The sequence below is a fragment of the Chiloscyllium plagiosum genome, unplaced genomic scaffold (genome assembly GCF_037043375.1).
Source record: "Chiloscyllium plagiosum isolate Xiang-an unplaced genomic scaffold, Cpla_swu_hap1 HiC_scaffold_5, whole genome shotgun sequence".
NCBI classification, from domain to species: domain Eukaryota; kingdom Metazoa; phylum Chordata; class Chondrichthyes; order Orectolobiformes; family Hemiscylliidae; genus Chiloscyllium; species Chiloscyllium plagiosum.
In genome coordinates this window covers 68,371,110-68,395,915 of record NW_028270143.1, presented here as the reverse complement: position 1 = coordinate 68,395,915, position 24,806 = coordinate 68,371,110, and the positions used below count along the sequence as shown (strand labels likewise).

Genomic DNA, 24,806 nt, shown 5'->3' with positions numbered 1-24,806 from the left:
AGTCCCTCCAAAGAGTAATCCACCCAGACCCATTTCCTTACATTTATCCCTGACTAATGCACCTAACACTACTGGCAATTTAACATGGCCAATTCACCTGATCTGCACATCTCTGGATTGTGGGAGGAAACCAGAGCATCAGGAGACACAGGGAGAATATGCAAACTCCACACAGACAGTCGCCTGAGGCTGGAATCGAAGCTGTGTGCCTGGCACTGTGAGGCAGCACCACTGAGCCACCATGCCGCCCCTATAGGATGGCAGTTCTTCTGTAAAGGACATTAGTGACCCAGATAGATATGTCTAACCATGGTTATGTTGTTGCTGTTAAACTAGCTGTCCAATCCAGATTTCTCTTTTAAATTGACTTGTAATTTCACCATTGACCTTGGCAAGATTTGAACCCATGTCCCCAGAATTTTGCCTGTGGTTCTGGAGTACTCATCCAGTGACATTACCATTACATCAATGTTACAATTTTTTCCAAAATAGCATTTACCTGCTATGAAAAGAACAAATCTGCTCCAGGAATAGAAAATGCAGGAGAAGCAGGATTTTCCCCATGGGCTTTTGAGCCTTTCTGTGCTTGGTCAATTAGAGATTTGAAGCCCATACCATACATGACACAGTCATCCATCCATGATTTTTGCTGAATGAATGACCAGGGAGCTGTGTCACCATCCAATTAAAGTTGGAAGATAGACTTTTAAAGCTGGAGAAACAACAGGATGCCTTTCCAGTACATTAGAGAGAGGGTATCTCCAATTTGAGGTTCTACTTTTACAAATCTTCAGCACCAGGCCAACAGCTCAAGACAGCCAGACTGATGGGGTCTCAAAGCCTGTCTGGAAGACTGGTACCCGAGCCTGCCACCAGAAACCTGCCTCAAGGCAGCCGCCCTTTACCCTGAAGACCTGCTGGGATCTGGAGGCTGACTGGAAAATTACAATCGGGTTTTGACACTCAGCCTTAAAAATGCCTTTCAAAATGCTGGTTTCATTGGAGCAGCCCTGTCACACCCTCACTGGCCTAGCCATCCTGACTCTCACTGTGATGGAGCCAGGGTACCACTGTGCGAGTTGGCTGCACGAGTTTATACAACCATTTGCCTCCATCCCTGCCCCCTCAAAGCCTGGGAATTCAACCACATCCTCCATGTGTCTGTTGCTATTTGTAAAAAAAGAAAGACTTGCATTAATCATTCATCAGAACGAATGAATGAATGAGTTTATTGTCACATGAATTTTACAGTGAGAAAAACAGTAAAATACAGTGAAAAGCATTTTCATTGTCACCGTGATCTCATGCCATTTTGATAAGTTTTAAGAATGAGATAAAAATAGATGTAGTTTAAAGGGAGTCCATCAGAACTGGCAAAGGGTCCACACTATGCTGTTAAATTGCTTTCTCTCTTTACTGAGAGCTGGCAGTGTATTTACAGCCATTATTGTCTTTTCTTTCAATAATAAATCTGTTTATTGTGTAAACATATTCATCCATGTAGATGGCAACATTTAAATTTTGCTGATTAGAAAAACTTTCATATGCTTTAATATTTGTCACTATCTTTTCAGAAGTGAAGCTATTGGATTGCATCAACTTTAGTGATAATATATAAACCAGATTTGTCCAGGATCAGAATATGAAAAGAATAGAGAGTTTACATATTTCACAGAAATGAAAGTGTCCTCTTTAAATACTGATTTGACTCATTGGGAGAAGAACTCTCAAAATGTTTTGAAAGTGACAAAAATACTCAAAGTGTATTCTCTTATACTAAATAGTATAATTTATTCAGATTACTCTAATGAAAACAATGTTATTTTAACCTTTCTATCTACCACTGAGAGCTTTGATAAGAACTTTATCTGAGAAAAGTCCCCAGGAAATAAGATTATAGCAGAGATAACCAAAGAGATGTTCAAGTACAAATTTACCAGTTTAAGAAAATGTTACCTGATGACCTTTCAAGCCAACAGCACTGGTAATCTCAGATACACTCGGTCTTACCTAATATCTTATTAATATTATAAAGGCGATGTTGGTTGATAAGCTTAGGTGTTTAGAATGTGGTTCAGAATAATGTCACTTGTGCAGGTTCAGGCTTGGTCTGCTCACCCTGCCCTGAGAGTAGAAAACCATGGTCAACCATGGTAAAAATCACACACCAGGCTATAGTCCAACAGGTTTATTTGGAAGCACTAGCTTTTGGAGCGCTGCTCCATCATCAGGTTGTTGGGGAATATAAGATCGTAAGACACAGAACTTAAAGCAAATTTTTACAGTGTGGCGTAACTGAAATTATGTATTGAAAAATACCTGGATTGTTTGTTAATTCTCTCATCTTTTAGAATGACCATTATAGTTTCAGTTCTTTCATATGTAAGTCCCTGAATTTTTTTAAAGTTACATTCTCAAGTGAACTTTAACAATTCGATGTCGGCCCAGATAATGCATTGAAGGTGTGAGGTGCCCTTTATGAGGCTGTCTGTGCCCCAGTGTTCAGATTGATTCTAATCTAAAAAAGGGGATTTACAGAATCTTACATGGATCCATGCAGTTTTTGAGCAAAATAAAATGTAATTCTGCAAGTTCAAATCCACCCCACAGACTTATATTCGTATGTGTGCACGTGGATGTGTGTGTGCGGGGAGGGTATGAGTGTCCATGAGACAGTATGTGTATATGTATATGTGAGATATGATTTGGAGGTGCCAGTGTTATCTGTGTCATTATGTGCGATCTTCTTGGAGATCCTCTCCACTAACTGCCAGCTCAAAGTGGAGAGGATCTCTCAAGAAGATCGCACATGTCGACACAGAAATCAAGTTTCTACAGGAAAGCAGGAAAGATCCCAAAAGGATTATGGATCACGAACCCACTCAAGTTGACCTACAGCACAGACTACATAGAGAAACTTTGCCACCAGATCTCTCATAAACTCCTGAATCACCTTGTGCAGCAGATGCCACAACCTTGAAATTAAGATGGAGTCCACACTCTCAGCCTGCACACAGGATACAGCAGTACAGTTACGGGACATTCTCAAACAGGCAAGGTGACAAAACTACATCGCATACATGTGTCCCAAGAACAAGAAACTGGAGATATTTGGCATCACCACCAACAGTAGCCAAGCCCACTCTGGCACCATAACGGAAAACGTTATCACTGCAGGGAAGTCGATCGTCAACTTATTGGACTACACCCTTCAACCAGAACACATTGAAGTTCTTAGCAGGGGGATCTCAATTTTGCCCCACCATGAAAATGGACCCCATAGGGCTTGCAGCACTCACAGAGGAATTCATCAGATGAATGAGAATTCTTTCAAGATGCCACCAGTGATCCCAACGATCCCACCGAGGAACCGGAACAGTCATCACTGGGATCCATAGAGGAGTGACTAAAGAAGAAGTCAACTTGGACCCTACCGGAGGGTCGCTGCCCTGGGCTTGACATGTATGCTCAAACCGTCAGGAAATATAGAAATGCCAGATTCATCAGCTGCACGCACAAAATAGAGCAGAACATCACCCGTTCACAACATAACGCCATCCACGCTCTCAAAACCAATCACAACATAGTCATCAAATCAGCTGATAAAGGAGGAGCCATCGTCATTCAGAATAGAATAGATTACAGCAATGAAGTGAACTGACAATTGAATAACCAGGAATACTACAGGCAACTACCAGCCAATCCAACCAAAGTGCACACCCGTGAACTAAACATATTGATCAGGACTTTGGATCCAGTCCTTCAGAGTTCCCTACGCGCTCTCATCCCATGTACTTCTCATGTAGGCGACTTCCACTGCTTGCCGAAGATACACAAAGTCAACACACCTGGACGCCCCATCGTATCAGGCAAAGGGACACTCTGTGAGAACCTCTCTGACTATGTTGAAGACATCTTGAAACCCATTGTACAGGGGATCCCCAGCTTCTGTCGCGACACTATGGATTTCTTACAGAAACTCAGCATCCACAGACCAGTCAAACCAGGAACATTGCTTGTCACAATGGACGTTTAAGCACACTACACCAGCATCCCCCACAATGACGGCATCGCGGCAACAGCCTCAGTACTCAATACCAACAACTGCCAATCTCCAAGCACCATGCTATCACTCATTCGCTTCATCCTTGACCACACTTTCACCTTTGACAACCAGTTCTTCATCCAGACACATGGAACAGCCATGGAGACCAAATTTGCACCCAATATGCCAACATCTTCATGCACAGGTTCGAACAAGACTTCTTCTGTATGCAGGATCTCCAACCAACACTATACACCAGGTATATTGATGACATTTTCTTCCTCTGGACCCATGGTGAGGAGTCACTGAAACAACTGTGATATCAATGAATTTCATCCCACCATCAAACTCACCGTGGACTATTCTCCAGTGTCTGTCTCATTCTTGGGCACATACATCTCCATCACGGATGAGCACCTCAGCACTTCACTCTACTGCAAACCCACGGATAACCTCACGATGCTGCACTTCTCCAGCTTCCACCCGAAACATATTAAAAAACAGCCATCACATACGGACAAGCCCTACACATACACAGGATCTGTTCTGAGGAGGAATGTGATGGGCACCTGGAAGTACTCAAGGATGCCCTCATAAGAAGGGGGTATGATGCTCAACTCATCGACCGCCAGTTCCGATGTGCCACAGCGAGAAACCATAATTTTTATCGTGTACCTGACAAAAAGGGCAGAGCAGTCAGTTCTTTCAGCTTTCTAAGTAGTAACTCAGGAGGTGGAGTTAGCTGCTCCTTAGAAAGCTAAAGAAAAGCTGACTGCTCTGCCCTCTTTGTCAGGTACTGTAAAAATATTGAAAAGCTACTGATTTCATTTTTTTTTAATTTGGAGGAGGTGATCTAAAGCACAAACCTAAAATGACCAGTCGATGAACAGGTATGGTTGGTATGTCCAGACATTTTGCTGCTGTGGATGGGAACTCAGAAGAACTGGTCCAAGCTCCTCCAACAGTAGTCATTCCCACTCTGGTCCCAACTCAAGCTCCTCCGTTTCTGCTGCCATCCCTTAAAAGGCTCGATAGAATTCCCAAAGTAATACTTGGGAATGATTGAACCTTAGTCTCAGTCTGATTTGCAAGTCTTTTAATGTACTCCTCTTGAAATTATGCCAGGCATGTGTTGAAAGAGCTGCAAATTCTTATCTGTTATAATTATCGACACTCAGAGTGTCACATACAAGACGGCATGTTCATGGATGTTATGGAAAATGGAAAAGAATGTAACATTTACATGTGCCAAGTTTATAGCATCATTCCAGTTTGAGTTTACAGAATCTTGGCTTCAACAGATGACTGGTTACTGTCACTGATGTTTTCTGCAACAGTAATTCATTCCAAGCCACAGCATTTTTACAACGTTGAGTTGAAATTGCTAATGATGTATAAGATGATCTGTTCCTAATATCATTATGAGAAAGATAATAACATGCTGCATTCTTTCTGTAATTGAATCCAGCCTGCTAATTTAATCCAAATGTAGTTTGTTTCACTGACAGAAACTGTAGAAACTTTGAATTGTATCTATGACATTCAATAATTTCTTCAAGAAGAATCCTTTAAAACACATTAGTGTGGCACAAAACACTAAGTTGCCTACAGTGGAGTCTGCACACATTAGATGTGAATTTGAGTGTCTCTTCCTCAGCTCAGTGATTGCAGTAGAATTGCCTGGCACAACAGACATGGTAGATGCTGGTTCTGAAGCTTTGTTTGGAGCATCAAATGACCCCAGGCATCTTCCTATGTTGATTTTTGTTTTTACTTGATACATTTCACATATCTCTTGATGTATTTCCAGTGATGTCAGTGGCTGAGGTAAGAGGAAGTAGGGCAGAGTCTTGTTGAGTTGTTGGGGGTTTCACCCGTGTGAGCCAGCGAAAGGTGCATGTTGCCTCTCCTGGACAAGGTACACTGAGCCATATGCCAGTCAGGCAGTGAGAAAGCCATCAGCTGACCTTCCCCTGGCATCGGATCCCTGCAGGGTGAACTCCTGACCAAAAGGAGCTGCACCAATCTGAGGCTGGTGGTGCTCACCTTCAGCGTCGCCATGCAGGAGGTCATGGCTATTCGGGAAAGTGCTATGTAGAGTCACAGTATGACTCAGGATCCAGGGTGAAGGTGAGTAAGTTATGATTGTGGGCGCGCAGGTTCCTTCACTTGGAAATTGGGATAGGAGGAAGGAATAGAATTAGAAAAAGACATCTCCTTCCCTACGTCCAGTGCCTCAACCAGACACTGATTGCCTTTGACTAACAGACAGGAGGTTGGATCCCACACCAAGGTGACAAGTTGCCTGCAAAGGAGACCTATCAGGCACACCGTATGTTTGAGGCCCATGTGAAACTAGATCAATCCCAATGGCAGCAGGCAGAAGTCCTGAAGTGGTCCTAATTGACTATGATTCACCCGAAAGGCCTCAATTTGTGGCAGGGCAGGAAGGTTGACCATGATCTGTCCCCTAGAATTGAATTCCCGTGGAGGTGGGAAGGTGACAGCATCTAGGTGTGACACACCTCACAAGTTAAGTGCCCTTACTGCAAAGCATTCCATGCTGAAAAATTGCATGAACAATTGCACAGTATTTGTACTTGTTTTGAACTGTGCTCTGTATACTATGAGCAGAGTTGAAAAGTATTTCAAATCTCACTCGGCCAGGAAAGGAATGAGACTTTCTTGTTGCTTATTGTAAAATTAAATTGGGCATTTCTTAACTCCACTTAAACCTTATGGATTTTAGAGTAAAAGACAAAGACTAATAAGTTAGTTTAAGTTTTGTTGGCTGTCAGAATTCCAACTTCAAATGTTTTATTCCTGCATTCTAATTAATAATTGCTTCAGATTGCACTTCTATTTATGTAAAATCCACAACATGTAGCATTTTAGTTTCTAGATTTAACTTCTGTATTGACTGTACAAATATTTTTAAATTTTTGAAGAAGTGTAATTTTTAAATTACATTTGTTCGTTGTGAGGATGGTCTCTGACACATAACCAGCTAAACTCTTCATGACTCAGGAAACGTAAAGAAAGAATTTGTATATACCCAGTCTCACATATTTTAGCTCCTCATCACTTCCAAATTACAGACTGGAATCACTCGCCAAGGCAACTGTTGCTGCTAATTTATATCAAGGAAAGGACCTACAAGCAGCAATGGGAATAAAGGCTGATAATTTTTTGTATCTGATGGAGAACAGTAAATGGCTACAGTCAATGGGATAACTTCCTTGTTCAAATAGAATCACAAAATTCTTTTGCCATTTTGAAGAGGCAGCAGAGACTTGGGTTTAATATCTCGTTAAAAAGTTTGTACTTCTGCCAATGTACTATTCCCTCATTATTGCACTGAAGTATCAAATTAGTGCAAATCAAATTGAGGAGTAGGATTTAAAGCTGAGATGTTTGCATCCATAGGCAAGAATACCTTCCTAAGAAAAACAGATATACGATTCATAAATATGTCAGGGCTTTATTGGACAAAAAACAGACTCCAGGATCTTTGCCTTGAGTTACATAAAAAATAATGAAAGTTCATAAAAACATAAACAACAAATTCATTATGAATAAAAACAAAAATTGCCAGAAGTGCCCAACAGGTTGGACAGTATTTGCGGAGAGAAGCAGTTAACACTTCACATTTCCTTGGAATAGAAGGAAGATGGAAATGTCTGAGTCTTTAAGCTAGTAGAATGTGGGGGATCAAAGGGAAGGTCTGCAATAGGGTAGAGAGCAGCAGAGAAGAACTAACAATGATGTAAAAGCTAAGAACAGTGGAATGGGTAAAGAAACAGTTGTTAAGTCTGGCCTGATGGCAGGTTAATGGCTATATAGTAGCCATTTGAATGCAAAATCTGTGGTAGGGATACTTTTTGAAAAAGTTCTGAGGGACAGAATTACTCTCCCCTGGGAGAGAAAAGGATTAATCAAGGGTAGTCAGCATGGCTTTGTTGGGGAAATCATTTCTGACATGTTTGATTGACATTTTTGAGGAGGCAACTAGATGTGTAGATGAGGGTAGTGCAATAGACATTGTCTACATGGACTTGAGTAAGGCTTTTTACAAAGTCTTGCTTGCTAGACTAATCAAGAAAGAAAGAAAGGCAATTTGACAAATTCGATCCAAAACTGGCTTAATGAGAGGAGTAGAAGTTTAAAGGTTGTTTTCGTGGAAGCCTGTGTCCAGTGACATACCGCAGTATTTGGGTCCACGGCTGTTTGTTGGATACATTAATGATCTAGATGGGAATGCAGAAGGTTTGATCAGTGAGTATGCAACAGGCACATAGATTGCTGGTGTGATAAATAGCAAGGAGGAAAACTATAGATGATATAGGTGGTCATAACAATAGCAAATGGAATTTAATTCAGAAAAGTCAGAGATGGTACAATTTGAGAGGACTAACAAGGTAAAAATAACACAAGGAATAGTAAGACCCTTGGAAGTACAGAGGATCATAGGGACCTTGGTTTTCATTGAATACAAAATTAGGGAAGTTACGTTAGAGGTACATAAAGATGTTAGTTAGATCTCAGTTGGATTACCATGTGCAGTTCCTACCACACTGTAGGAAGAATGTGATTTCACTGGGGAGGATGCAGAAGAGATCCACCTGATGTTGCCTGAGCTGGAGTGATTCAGCTATGAAGAGACACTAAGCGGACTGGGATAATTATCCTTAGAGCAGAGAATGCTGGGAGATGGGTGGGAGTCCTGATGAGATATACAATATTATGAGAGGGACAGTTAGGGTGGGCAGGAAGAAAATTTCCCTTCAGTACAAAGCCGAAATAATTATATGGCATATGTTTAAGGTAAGGAACAAGTGGTTTGGAAGGGATTTCAGGAATATTCATTTCATCTGGAGGGTGGTGGGGATCGGAAATCACTGTCTAACAGGTGGCATCAAACATTTAAAAGATTTTTAGATCAACACTAAACACAGTTGCGTCCAAGGCAATGATCAAATGCTGGAAATTAGGATGAGAGTAGATAGGTGTTTAAGACCAACACAGACAGAATGGGTTGAAAGGTCTCTTTCGTTGCTATAAAACTCTATGATTCAATAATGTGAAGACCAAAAGAAAGAAACAATTAATATAAAAAAATACAACAAGGTGGAGGCAGAGATTTTGTTCTAAATTGATGAACTTAAAACTGAGTTCCAAGGCAGGAGAGGTTGAGAGGAAAGATGAGGGGCCGTTATTCAAGCTTTGCTGAGCTTCACTGGAATGCTGTAGCAGATCAAGGAAAGAAAAGGCAGTGTTGGAGCAAGGTGGAAAATTAAAACAAAAAGGTCATGCTTGCTAGCTGAACAGTAGTGGTTTGCAAAAGAAATACTTAGTTTGCATTTGGGCTGCTCAATGTCGAGGAGCAACATAAGCAGCAAACACATTACATTAAATTGAAAGTAGTCAAAGCAAATCACTGTTTCACTTGGAACAAGTGTTTGGAACCTTGAATAGAGAGAAAGGATGAAATGAAAGAACAAGTATTGCACCCTTAGCTGAGCCTAATGCCCCTTCCTTCCCCATAACACCTTTCCATGCAAACACTGGAAGTGCTGCCTACCCAATACTGGGGAGACCAATCTTGTCTGGGTTCAGGGTAAGGGAAAGTTGGTTCTGGCTACCCATTCCAGCTACCCTATAATATCAATTAAAGCACCATTTGAGGCCAATATTCTGAGGCTGGCAGACAATTTCCCCTTGATAGCTGAATTCCAGCTGATAGCTGATGTGTTCATGAACCTAGCATTATCATGGCACTCAGTTCAGGTCAGTATTTGTCTTTTTTGTATTCAATTTTAGTCAGTTGAAGTCTCAGGTAATCAAGTCAAATGACGAAAGTTGAATATTGATCATTCATTTTCACTACGATTGTAAATGTTAATTTTTGTAAAGAAGAAAAACTTATTTTGAAGATTTTGCAAGTGTTCAGAGTTAAAGTAATGTGTTTAGAAATTTGATGCTTGAAATTAGTTGCCACAAGCCCCAACTTTAATTGCATTGTGTGCATGCTTAGCTTCTACTGACAGTGATGAGTACAGAATGACTGATCCACTTAGGAAATGGCTTTGAATTATCAATTCAAAACTCACAGCTCACAGCAAATGCTCAAGGCAAGTTAATTGGTTTTCTTCACGTTTGTACAGTTTTGTTTTTTACTGCAGAGAACAGGCAGCTTCTGCTGTGGAGAACAAAAAAGCACACATTTTTATTGTGTCTCTCTGTGTCTGTACCTTTCATGTTCCCAGTTCCAATATGCACAGTTAGCTGAGTACCAGAATTCCTTGCTGTGTAGTCATCCTTGTAAAACGCTGTGTTTGAAAACAGTTCTTCTTCCTTGCAATCTATAGCTTTTAAAGGCTGAAAAGAAAAAGACATGGCTCTTAAGTATGCATGATGTGAGTAAGCTTCTAAATGAATACTTTGTCTTTGTCATCACAAATGAAAAGGATGATACAGATATTCTAGTTAAATAGGAGACATGTGGAATATTAAACAAAATAAGCAAAATGAGAAGGGAAGTATTCGAGGGACTGATCTCCCTTGAAGGTGGATAAATCGCCAGTGCTGGATGAATGGTACTCTAGGCTGTTTAAGGAAGGTTTAGAGGAAATAACGGATACTCTCAGGGAATGTTCCAATCCTCATTATATGTAGGGGTGGTGCCAGATAACTGGAGATCTGCAAACATTGTACTGTTATTCAGAAAGGGTACGAGGGATAGACCAAATTATTATAGGCCAGTCAGTCTGACCTCAGAACTGAGCAAATTACAGGAATTAGTATTGAGAGATAGGATTAGTTGTTCCTTGGAAATTAATCAAAGATATTCAGCAGGTTTTAAAGTGAGGTCATGTTTTACTCGCTTAATTGACTTTTTTAAGAAAGTAACAGGAAGATTGTCGATGGTCATAGAGTGGATGTTGTCTAAGTAGATTTAAGCACAAGATCCCACAAGACAGACTGTTCAGAAAATTCAAAGCTCATGGGATTCAGGAGAGTATGGGAATTGGATTCAAAATTGGCTCAGAGAAGAATAAACTTAGTTAGAGACAAAAAAATCCTGCCGATGCTGGAATCCAAGGTTATCAAGCAGGAAGCTGGAAAAACACAGCAAACCAGGCAACACCAGGAGGTGAAGAAGTCAACGTTTCAGGTGTAACCCTTCTTCATGGCCTTCTGAGTCCTGAAAAAGGGTTACACCTGAAACGTTGACTTCTCCACCTCCTGATGCTGCCTGGTTTGCTGTGTTCTTCTAGCCTCTTGCTTGTCTACCAGAGAGGAATAAAGGACAATGTTTGATGGATGTTTCTGCGAATGCACAGCAGGTTCCAATGTTTTTCCACGGGACCAGGGTCTCTTGCTAATTGTTGTATATATTAATAATTTAGATTTAAATGTGGGTAGTATGAATTGAATATTGGTGGTCGACACATAGACTGGCTGGGTTGTTGAAGATCATGGCTGTGAGCTCCAAGAAGGTATCATTGGTTTGGATGAGTGGGCAGAAAAGTGACAAATAGAATTCAGCCCGGAGAAGCATGGTGTTATGATTTTGGGGCAATAAACAATGTAAAGGAATTTACAACAAATGGGAATGGTATGAAATTTATTTCACCCAGAGGGTGATGGGGTCTGGAACTTACTGCTCGATTAGATGGTTGAAACAGGCACCTTCATTTCATTTGAAAGGAATTTGGATTTGTACCTGAAGTGCTGTAACTAGGCAGGGCTATGGACCAAATAATGGAAAGTGGAATTGGAATTGGAATGATTTACCTAGAGCAGACAGGATGGGCTGAATGGTCTCTTTCTGTGCTAAAACATTTCTATGCCTCAATGGTTTAACTCCAACGACTCTGAGGAGGATTGATATCATTCAGGTCAAAGCAACCCAAATAATTGGCACCTTATTCACCATTTTGAATGTTCCCTTCCATATTGATGTGCAGTTGCAGCAGTGAATAAGATCTACAAGATGTTTGGTAACAAATTTTCAAGGCTTGGTAGATAATACTGTCCAAACCTGTGACATCTACAACCAAGAAGAACAAGGTCAAGTCAAAACAAAAACACTCTGTTTCTGCTAGCTTCCTACTGAGACACAACCATCCTGACCTAGAAAATGCCATCACTGTCATTTGATTGGGTCAGAATAGTGGGATCTGCTCCCTAACACTTCAGTGTATCAAACTGTGGCTGTTGAAGAAGGCAATTCACCATCTTCCCACCGGCAATTAGGGATGGGTAATAAATGCTTGCCTTAATTGTCTTTTCCCCAAACAAATAACAAGTTTTTGTCAAGACTGTTATTCTCCTAAGCTACCTAAATTGTGTGGGTCTTACCCTTGGAATGTTAATAAGAAACAGGATTATACTGTACAACTCCTTGAGCCTGCTCTGACAGTAAATATGATTATCTTCTATCTCTATATCACTTACCTTCCTGTTCTTCTTTACTCCTTAAGAGATGTTATATCTATTTATCCAACGTGTAAATATACTCAGCAATAGATCATTCACAACCTTTAGGAGAGAGAGTTCCAAAGATCCATAACTCACTCAGTGAAAAATATTTCCCTCATCTCAATTCAGAATAATTAGTTCTTTATCCTGAGACCATGGCCTCAGTTTTTAGATTCCCCAACAGAGAAATAACTTCATTGTGACAATCCTGTCAAGCTCCATCAGAATCTTGTATGATATTTCAGTTATATCATCTCTCGTTCTTCTGAACTCCAACTATTGTGGAACAAAAATAGAAATTGCTGGAGAAATTCAGCAAGTCTGGCAGCATCTGTGCAGAGAAGTCAATGTGTTGAAGAAAGGTCACTGGACCTGAAATATTAACTCTGCTTTCTCTTACAGATTCTGCCAGACTTGCTAATTTTCTCCAGCAACTTCTGCTTTTGTTTCAGTCTTCAGCATCTGCAGTTCTTTGTTTTATTCCAGAGATTCTGGGTTCAACGTTCTCACCCTTTGATCAAAGAGTGGCCTCAGGTGAATGTCTAGTATGGCATCTTTGACTGAACTTATCAACTTTCACAAATTTGGATAGATGTAGACTAAAGAAAAAAAAAACTTACATTTACATAGTACCTTTCATGACCAGGGTGTACCTTTGAAGTACTGTCACTGTTCTAATGTAGGAAACACAGGACAGTCAGTTCTGCTATAATGCAGAAGTTCTGTTCCCGTGCAATCCCATGTTGTAAGAATATTGTGCAATAGCAGCACCATTTAAACTTATGGGCCTGGAATCATGTTATAACCAGTACATGCTTTCAAACTTTGTGCTTTAGAAACAGTGTCCTTAATTCGTTAATTGCGATATAGCGAATTCACACTAACAAAATGCATATTATAGCAGAATGACCTGTAGTCAGTTTGCATTGTGCAATGTCTCATAGACAACAATCAATGGCCAGTTCACTTGTTTTTTTTGTGATGATATGCTTTTCATCAAGAACTCTTCACATTCCTGATGAAGAGCTTATGCTCCAAATGTTGACTGTCCTGCTCCTCGGATGCTGCCTGATCGGCTGTGCTTTTCCAGCAGCACACTTTTTGACTCTGATCTCCAGCATCTGAAGTTCTCACTTTCTCTTTTTTTTTTGTTCTGATCAAGGTATGTAGAATAGAGTCAGAAAGTGGTTAAAGGACAGAAAGCAGCAATTAGACCTTTCTTGTCATGCTAGTTCACTGGATGAGCCACTTACCTTGTGCTGACTACATACACACCAACATGCTTCCTTTGCTAAGTTATTTTTTTCTCCAAGCTAAATTCAGGACTGGAACAATTTTCAAGAAACATGCCTCTATGGAATAACTAAAGGAAAATCTGTTAAACCTTTTAAGTTATGTGACCATAACTGCAGAAATTGTTTACATTATGTGAAAATTACCTTGTGCAAGACCATGGGGGAAGCATTACCAAATGCCAAATGCTACATCCCTGCATTTTCCTCTTAGCCCTGCATTTTTGTTTTGCTTCAGATAATTATCCAATTCTCATTTGAAGACCTTGTTTGAATCTGCCTCCACTACTTTGTTTGGTAAACCATACAATGCTGAGAAAAGGTTTTCCTTAAGTTGATCTTAGTTTTTTTTGCCAAACTTTTATGTCAGTGTCCTATGGTTCACAACCTTTCCTCTGTTGGTGGGAGATTCTCCCTCTCTGCTCTGACCAGAGTTCTCATTATTTTACACATCTCTGTCAAATCTCATCTTAATCTTCTTCACTCCAAGGAGAATAGACTGAACTTTTCAATCAATCCCTATGGCTGAATTTTCAAATCCCTGGAAGCATCCTTAACAATCTTTCTCATATTTTCACACTATTCATAAAATGTGATGCCCAGATGCAACCCTAGTTGAGGCTAAACAAAAATTTTCTACAAGTTCATCGTAACTTGCTTGCCTTTGTATTCCATGCTCTTATACACAAACTGCAAGATTTATTTGCTTTATTAAATGGTTATTAACCTTCTTTGATTTATGCATGTATCTCACACATCTCTCTGTTTCTGCACTTCCCTTTAGAATTGTCTCCTTTATTTGATATTGTCTATTCTAACTCTTCCTGCCAAAAGGAATAACTTCACACTTCTTTGAATTATATTTAATCTGTCACTGGTCTGTCCAGACTGTGAAGTTGATCACTATTGTTCACACAGTTCACAATAGTTGCAGACTTTGTGTCAAATTGTGCCTTGCACACCAAAATCTACATAATTGATATAAATTAAGTAAGGCAGTGATCCTAACTCTGACCTCTGAGGAACTCAACTGCCTATATCTTCTTCTGGTCTAAAGCCAATCTTTCACCACTACTGTTTATTTCCTGTTTATGGCAACCAACTTCACAACCGAATAACTATGCTCTCTGTTATTCCATTAGTTTAATCTTCATTGATGAGAATGTTATGTGATGTTTTATCAATGACTGTCACCAACGTGCTCTGTTAAATCATACAAAAACCTCAATAGACAATAGACAATAGGTGCAGGAGTAGTCCATTCTGCCCTTCGAGCCTGCACCACCATTCAATATGATCATGGCTGATCATCCTTAATCAGTATCCTGTTCTTGCCTTATCTGCATAACCCTTGATTCCACTCTCCTTGAGAGCTCTATCCAATTCTTTCTTAAATGAATCCAGAGACTGGGCCTCCACTGCCCTCTGGGGCAGAGCATTCCACACAGCCACCACTCTCTGGGTGAAGAAGTTTCTCCTCATCTCTGTCCTAAATGGTCTACCCCGTATTTTTAAGCTGTGTCCTCTGGTTCGGCACTCACCCATCAGCGGAAACATGTTTCCTGCCTCCAGAGTATCCAATCCTTTAATAATCTTATATGTCTCAATCAGAACCCCTCTCAGTCTTCTAAACTCAAGGGTATACAAGCCCAGTCGCTCCAGTCTTTCAGCATAAGGTAGTCCCGTCATTCCAGGAATTGACCTCGTGAACCTACGCTGCACTCCCTCAATAGCCAGAATGTCTTTCCTCAAATTTGGAGACCAGAACTACACACAATACTCCAGGTGTGGTCTCACCAGGGCCCTGTACAGCTGCAGAAGAACCTCTTTGCTTCTATACTCAATCCCTTTTGTTATGAAGGCCAGCATGCTATTAGCCTTCTTCATTACTGTACCTGCATGCTTACCTTCATTGACTGGTGTACAAGAACACCCAGATCTCTTTGTACTGCCCCTTTACCTAAATTGATTCCATTTAGGTCATAATCTGCCTTCCTGTTCTTGCCACCAAAGTGGATAACCATACATTTATCCACATTAAACTGCATCTGCCATGCATCTGACCACTCACCTAACCTGTCCAGGTCACCCGGTAATCTCCTAACATCCTCTTCACATTTCACCCTGCCACCCAGCTTAGTATCATCAGCAAATTTGCTAATGTTATTGCTAATACCATTTTCTATATCATTAATATATATTGTGAAAAGCTGCGGTCCCAGCACGGATCCCTGTGGTACCCCACTGGTCACTGCCTGCCATTCCGAAATGGAGCCGTTTATCACTACTCTTTGTTTCCTGTCAGCCAACCAACTTTCAATCAAATTAATTAAACATGATTCTGGCTTTATACCAATCAGGACACCAGGAAGTAGGCCTCTGCTCTTCTTCAGAATTAAACCTTTTATGTTCACCTTTGACCAGTGCAGATTTAATGGACTGAGTGTCCTTTTTCTGTGTTTTTGACCTCTATGACTCACTTAACAAATTCCTCTCCATCCAAGCCCTTAACACAGTCTATGTTTGGAAAGTCAAAATCCCCCACCATTATAACCCAATTCTTACAGATATCTGAGATCTTCTTACATATTTGCTGCTCAATTTCCTGCTGATTATTTGGGGGCCCTATAGTACAATCCCAATAAGGTGATCATCCTTTCTTATTTCTCAGTTCCACCCATATAATTTCACTGGCTGTTGTCCCAGGAATATCCTCTCTAAGTACAGCCATAATGTTATCCTTAACAAAAAACGCCACTCCCCCTCCTGTGTTGCTACCCCCCCCCCCCCTTTCTATCCTTCCCATAACCCTGTATCCCAGAACATTAAGCTGCCAGCTCCTTAAGCCACATTTCTGTAATAGCTATGATATCCAGGTTCCATGTTCCCAATCATGCCCTAGGTTCGTCTGTCTTATCTGTCAGGCCTCTTGCATTGAAATAAATGCAGTTTAATTTATAAGTCTTTTTGTGTTCTCTGCCATTGTCTTGCCAACCTTGACTATTTAGCTTGCTCCCCTAATCTACTTTCCCAGCCTCAGACGTATATCTTTTCTCATTATCTCTTTGGGTGTAGAGATCTTCCTGTCCTGATTGGTCTAGTGGGCAGTGAAGAAATGTATCTCAGAATAGAATGGCACCTTGATCAGATGGGCCAATGGACTGAGGAATGGCAGATAGAATTTATTCAGATAAAAGTAAGGTGCTGCATTTTGGTAAGGCAAACCAGGCCAGGACTTAGACAATTAATGGTAACTCCTTGGAGACTGTTGCCAAACTAAGGGACTCAGAGGTACAGATGCATAATTCCTTGAAAATGGAGTTGCAGGTAGGCAGAGTGGTGAAGAAGGCATTTGGCACACTTGCCTTCATTGGTCAGTGCATAGAGGAAAGCAATTAGGATGTCATGTTGCAACTGTACTGGACATTGGTGAGGCCACTTTTAGAATACTGCTTTCAATTCTGGTCTCCCTGGAATAGGAAAGATGTTAAACTTGAAAGGATTTGGAAAAAAATTACAAGCATGTCAGCATTGGAGGCTATAGGATGAGGCTGAATAGGCTGGGGCTTTCTTCCCTGGAGTGTCAGACCTGATAGAATTTTATATTTTTAACTTGAGTCATAAAAGATTTAAAAGGGACCTAAAGGGCAGAGGGTGGTGCATGTATGGAACGAGCTACCAGAGGAGTTGGTGGAGGACAGTACAATTAGCGCATTTAAAAGACATCTGAATGGGGACATGAATAGGAAGGATTTAGAGGGATATGGATCAAATGTTGGAACATGGGATTAGATCAGTTTAGATATCTGGTCAGCATGGATGGGTTGGACTGAAAAGTTTGCTTCCATGCTGTATAACTCTAAGATTCTACGATTGTTTGACCTGAGAGGGCAGACTGTGCCTTAGTTTAGTCCATCTTATCCGTAAGGTGACAATGCAACAAACATTAATAGCCTATTTAGCTTGTTGAGCTTGCTTTGCCATTTAATACAATCTTGACTAATTGAACATATCAATGCATTTTACCCTCCATATTCCTCCAAATCATAATAATATGTTGTGAATCCAAACATGGATCAGGCTAATTCTGGTAATGTGTAATCAGAGAGGAGTAATAAATTATCTCAATGACTATAACATAATAGAATTTGGTATTCAATTTGAGGGAGAAACTGGGTTGGAAACAAATTAATCTTAAATATGAATAATTACAAAGGAGTAAAGGCAGTGCTAGTTGCAGTGGACTGGGAAAGGAATTGGGAAAGGAAAGATGGTTGACTAACAATGTCAAATGTTTAAGGAAATAATTCATAGCTCATAACAAAGAGATATATCCCACTGACGAAGAAGGATTCTAAGAAGGGGATAAGCCAACCATGTTTAACCATAGAAGTTAAGAGTAGCATTGAATTGAAAGAGTTGAAACTTTATTGCTGGAACAGCACAGCAGGTCAGGCAGCATCCAGGGAACAGGAGATTCGACGTTTCGGGCACAGGCCCTTCTTCAGGAATGGCCTGAAGAAGGGCCTGTGCCCGAAACGTCGAATCTCCTGTTCCCTGGATGCTGCCTGACCTGCTGTGCTGTTCCAGCAATAAAGTTTCAACTTTGATCTCCAGCATCTGCAGACCTCACTTTCTCCTTGAATTGAAAGAATAAACCATACAATCTGTCAAAGATTAATGATAAAATAGAAGATTGGGAAAAACTTTTAAAAATGACAGAAGATCATGAGAAAAGTAGTAAATAGGGAGAAGATAACCTTTCAGGGTAAACTATAAAAAGGAATAGAGGAGCCAAAATGATCTAGACCTGTGGGAGAATTAGGCTGGCAAATAATAATGGGAAACTAGGAAATGGCAGAGTTGTTGCATAAATAATTTACACCAGTCTTCCAAAAATACTAAAAAATTAAGAGGCAAAAGGGGAGGAGGAAATAAATATAATAAATGTCTCTCGAGAAAAGACTACTAGGGAAACTGATGGAGCTAAAGACTGATGTGTTCCCTAGACCCAATAGGATGCATCCTAACTTAATAAGAAATGAAGATTATGATCTTCTGAGAATCCTTTGATTCTGGAAAAGTGCTGGAAGATTGAAAAAACTGATAATGTAGCACCATTATTCATAAAGCAAAGAAGACAAAAGAAAGATAACTATAGGCTGTTAATTTAACACCTGCATTGAGAAAATCTCAGAGTCTATCACAAAGGACATAATAGCAGAGCATTTAGGAATATGTAATGTGATCACGCAAAGTCAGCACGGCTTTGTGAAGGGGAGGTCATGATTGAAAAATTTTTAGAATTCTTTGAGGAGGTAACAGGCAGGATAGATAAAGGGGGAGTAATATATTTGGACTTCCAGACTGCATTTTATAAGGTACCACATGTCAGTCTATATAACAAGATACCATGATGTTAGAAGTAGTACATTTGCATAGACAGAGGATTGGCTAAATAATAGAAGACAGAGAGTTGGGAGAAATGGAACATTTTCAGAATAGCCAACTGTAAATAGTGGAGTGCCATAGGGAGTAGTCTTGGGGCCACAAACAATGTGTGCAAAGATAACTGGTGAGGATGATACATAAAGTCTACAGTGGGATATAGACAGGTTAAGCAAGTGGCAGAAAACATGACAGATGAAGTATAATCTGGAAAAGTCTGAGATTATTCACTTTCACAGAAAGCAGAGCTGAATATTATTTAAATTGGGAAATGGATTTAGACTTCCTTGTCATGAATCAGAAACAATTAGACTAAAACTTTAACAGGCAGCGGGGAAGGCAAATGGAATGTCGGCCTTGATTTCAAAGAAATATAACTTTTGGGTCTGACATGTTCTGAGAGAATTATTACTCGTGAGATCCATAAACACTAACCACTACAGTTATATAATATGGATTTTACAGATAGAACAGCATTGAATCCTGAAAGAGTGAGATGTAACATCTGGTCTGCCTTAGTGTGTGTGCACAATGTCTATCATATCAATGTAACCTGTAACTGATTATTAATGTGCAATAAGCTAAATCTTGTTAACTGCAGGAGCTCTCACAGCTAGATCAGGAAGTGGTTTATCTCTACTATATGAGATTAAACTGGTCATGTCATATCCTACCCTTGAAGAAGATGGTGAATTCAATCTTTATCATGAATAGTAGCTGAAAAGTGTAGTGAGCTGACATGCCCATACTATAGATCCCATTTGTTAACATGATTGGCAACAATGTTGCTGTTCTCAGGAAAGCAGCCCTATACCAGCTGCCTCCAAACGTGCCCTGGCTCTGTGTCACCTTCAATTAGCAGTCTGATCCTTCAAAAGCAGTCAACAGACTGAAAGCCCTGTAGAACAACAGTGTGCATCCAGGCTCACAGGATCTGCACAACATTGATAGCTGAATCTGCTGGCTGTAGGGCTCAGCATCAGAGTAATTGGCTCTGAGTATGTGGGGCAAGGTGACTTTGTCCCAGTTCTTTTCTCACACTTCGTGTGCAAATGTCTTCCTGAGCCTAGTGCATCCTGCTGATGACCTGTGGAACTATTTAGTCACATAGAAATATCTCACCACACGAATTACTTTAAAAATAAATTCCTCTTCAAAGACTTTCTCCATAAAATAGTTATTTTGAAGCATAGTAATTTAATCTTTAACATTATGGAAAGCAACAGATGGGAAGTAAAAATATAATCATTTTTCAGGAAATGAGAACCAAATGTTGACACGAAGTGTATACTTTATGTTATAATATTGAAACTCCTGAATGCCCTCAACTTGGAATAATCTATTACATGCCAAGAGTAGAAATACTGTTTTGTGAACACTGAAAATTAGAGTGCTCAGGATCAATCAGTTGGCTTATGCAAGAACTTCTAGGGAAAATCAATATCTAATCGTTATAATGCATAACAAAGCTGCATGTGACTTTCAAATATGCCTGTGTAATATTGCCAACATTTGGTTATCCAGTAATAGGATCATTGTGTGGAAACAATGCTTTACACTGTTTACTCTAAGATTTGGACATCCGTGTTGGATTTCCTCGATGGCAAGTATCAAACGTCTGTTTGAGAACAAAAGCTTTTAGTCATTTGCCTGATGTTCAATCCATAAAATTATAAATGGATGTAGATGCTTGAGGAAGCCCTGCTTTATCTTGGCTGGGAGGTTGGGAGTATTGTTAGCTGAACATGGAATGACTGATTTTCAATGAGGGAGCAAATGTGATTATGAAGGAGTTAAGGGAATATTATAGTCAGAAAAGCAAATCAGAAGTAATTTCCATATTTTTGATGATTTTTATCAGCTATCCACTTTAACAGTACTGGAGCATCTGGATGTTCTAACAATGTTCGTTGGCATTTAACATAATTTTTATTTGTTTCTGATTCAGTCTCTGTAGTTTTATGAAAGAAGATAGTTGGGAACTGTAAGTTCAATGGCCCAATTATTTTATCAGAAGATTCCCAACAAAATGTTCCTGAGTAAACATGTTTAGCTCCTGTCATATCAACTTATTTGATGAATTTTCACAGTTTACAAAAACTGTCTTGCAACAGTGAGTAGGGTACTACATGAGCTTTGCACTGTTCAACTATCACATCTTTCTGAAGTGCTCATGCATGGGTCCAGTTGTTCTAACTCAATCTGTTTCGGTCAGGTCACTGCCTTTTCAGAGGATTTGGTTGTGCTTATGAGGGATAGAGAAAATAATATGTCTCAGGTGGGGGAGGTGTTGGGGAATTTTTTAAAATAGTGTTTAATACTTTATTAATGCTAGTCACAACATATTTAAGAATCACCAAAACTCATCTATTTTTCTTCAATTTTCTCAGCTCTGAAGAGATTGATACCAAGACTGAGCCATGCAGCCTTGAAGTAGAATTGAGTTTGCTGTCCAATCAACTTCTTAAATCAAAAGGGCTAACAGATATTCTTCAAAAAGTAAGATTTTAATCCATTTATTCCTCTTCCTTCAGATAACCAGCTTGCTATCATGGACAAGAAATGATTTTTGTATTTGCTTGCTTGCAGTGTTATAAATGGTGAGCCCAGTAAAATGCCTAGAGGCCAATTTATGGGAAATCAAGTTTATTAATGCCAGTTTAATTAATATGAGATATTTTCATAGAGCTTCAAAATGGCCTCCTTGGCATGCTTGTGTTGGATGTCATATTGTTGCAAATGTTAACAGTGTGAAGTAAACATTTGCTAACAGCGCCAAAGAGTGCAGATCATGATGTGAAATACTTGTAGAGCTCAGTGCATCAGCCAATGATCACTCTAAACCATTTGAACATGCCTTCAGCAAAGGAAGGATCTTCCACCAAGACTAGATCATGGGAACATTAATGATACATATTTGGTTGTTGGTTGGTTCCTTCAGGCTTCAACTGAGAGTCCACAAATGTTTTGTATTTTCTACAATGACTTCAAGTTTGCCAAGGTCTTTAAAGAGTCCTGTGATAGTGCTGAAGGACTTGTCATAAATTCTGTATAAATCCGTTGCTCCCAGGCATGCTCTGCTGGCCCTCTGTTTGGCTGTCTGCTGTTTGAGGTGACCAACCAGCCTCAAGCCACAAAAGTGTGGTCATGATCTAAGGTCAAGGGAAAATAAGAAACATGTCCTGACACACTTTGCTTCCTGTAAATTAGAATAGGGCAATGTGGGAAAACAGAAGATCTCATTATCTTTAATTTTGGCCATGTGCTTAGTAATGAGTATTCCTATAATGGCTTGATTGCCCCTTTGTGGAGGTCAGAATATGCAGGTATGTATCTCCTCTTCAGGTTAGCTGTTGCTGCCTCCAACTGTCAATGGTTTTTGTGTAATCTATTTGGCTGATGAGGCTGTCAGTGTTGAATAGTTGACCATGTCTGTAAGCAGTGAGATGTTGGTGTTACTGTAGTGATAAATATGTGAGATTGAGATTAAGCTGTGGGTTTAAAACTCCCAGCACTCTTAAGAGATTCAGGCTTGTTTGCAGGGTATCTTAACATGATGACAGCTATTGACTGCTTATTGATGTCCCAAGCCAGTGAACAGAATGTGCTAACTTGATTTAAGATCATTGGAGCAGGCAGCACAAAGTTGCAGTCTAATTCTCACCATTTTGTGAGTCCTATCCAATTTAACCCTCTCTATTTTCAACACCTGGCTGCTTTTCATCGTCATACAAGGTACCTCCTTTCAGGAATGTGACTTCCTCCTCATGCTCCTACTGTTTTATTTTGCCTAAGCTTTGCCTAATTTGAACTGCCTTGAAGTCCTCAGTAATGTGCAGGTGACAGAGAATAGTTTTCTGGCACTTGGCCAATGAATGCTTCTGTTTTCAAATGAGCCTGAAGAGAAATTTTGATTGCAGCTGCTAGACAGATTGGAGTGGCTGGGGACTGGGTGGTGGATGTGAACTTCTTTGCACAGACTTACTTGTAACAGGTTTCCCCAGGGACAGGCAGCCAACGGTATCAAAACTGGTGTGTGCAGATAGCAGTCAGTGGCTCTGTTTGCCCAGGAGAATCAGTGTAGAGCAGTTTGAAACACATCCTCCTACAATTTCAAATGATGTCTGGACACTCTGAATCCTAGCTATCCAGGCTGTAAGTAACGAGTATGGCTTAATGACTTGTGTGAATTCTGAGCGATGCCTTCTGGAATAAAGCATTCCTAGATTGATCATGAGGTTTTTTTCTAATAGTAACTCAGTCATTTATTCTAACAATCAATACATTATTGTTGCACACAAAAGATTAACCTTATTCATGATTAAACTTCAATATCATTGATATTTACACAATATTCTCATATCCTAAAGAAAGAAAGAAAATCCTGTTCTGGAATGTATAAAGCTAAGTTGAAACAATACCCATCAGGAGGACATCATTAATAGTAATTGCATGGCAACTCAGTAACCAGAAATAATTTAACATATATAAATCACTTCTACACTATAGAATAACTTGAATTTTCTCTGATAATTGTCAAAATTGAATATTCAAAATGCAACTGGAAAATTATGACACAGGAGACTTATTTGTAACTGTCGCCAGGATCCGGAGTGAATTCTTATTCATGTTATTCATGTCTCAAGTATAAAAGCTGCTTTGAGGATACACAACCAATTAAACTGCTCTCATGATGACCTTAGGCAAAAGTAAATGAAACAAATCCTTTATTGTTCACTCCTTCATTGCCATTCAGTCAGAAAAAAATGTTATTAAATAAATATTCCAATGTCAACTCCCCAAAAATGTCTGCAAGATTGAATGCTTGTAAACATCCATCAGGAAGTCCATTTTTGAAACTACTTTTTATCACCATATACTTTAAGCAAAGAATGTTCTGTCAATAATGTTGCCCCAACTTTTCAAATTCACAAATTTGTCAACATCAACTCAAGCCCTAGAGGCTTAATTGGTTTTTGAACTAAAATCGAGCTGCTATAAGGAAGTGAAAAAACTTTGTGTGTTTAAAAATTGTTCCACCTTTGATATTGGATTGCATTGAGAAAAACATGACTAGAAACAGGTGACAGAGGGATGGCTGCGCACTTTTTACCCTGTGAATTATTTAAGATCAATCAATTGGGGTAGGGTTCAGAATAGGGAGCTAACCCACTTCAGTCAGGACTGAATGTTGTTGGGCAAGAGAACTTCAATTTATTTGTACAAAACTAATTTTGTCTGTAGTTAGCATTTAATGGAAACCTACAGATTACATTTAAAAAATTCTAGCTTTAAGCAGAGTTTTAACAAGGTTTCCACTGGAAAAGCATTTAGGCTTAATGACTTAAAGAAGTAGCTGACACCAGCTCCTCTGAACTGCGAGACATGTTGTCATAGGAACATGAATTGCAAAAGGTTAGTATCAAGTACAGCAAGTAATGAGGAAAGCTAATAAACTGGCATTTATTGTGATGGGAATTGAATACAAAAGAAAAGAAGTTATGCAGAGCTTTGGTGGGACCACGTCTGTAGTGCAA

General features: G+C 39.7%; 1 protein-coding gene across 2 annotated transcripts in view; it reads left to right on the top strand.

Moving 5' to 3' along the window:
• The window catches only part of LOC122549933 (raftlin-like), a 103,378-nt gene that overhangs the window by 39,802 nt on the left and 38,770 nt on the right, over positions 1-24,806 (top strand). For both annotated transcript variants that reach the window (XM_087987267.1, XM_043690175.2), the window contains exon 4: positions 21,660-21,768. In XM_087987267.1, coding sequence (XP_087843393.1) covers positions 21,660-21,768 — 109 coding nt within the window. The remainder of the gene's footprint in view (positions 1-21,659; positions 21,769-24,806) is intronic.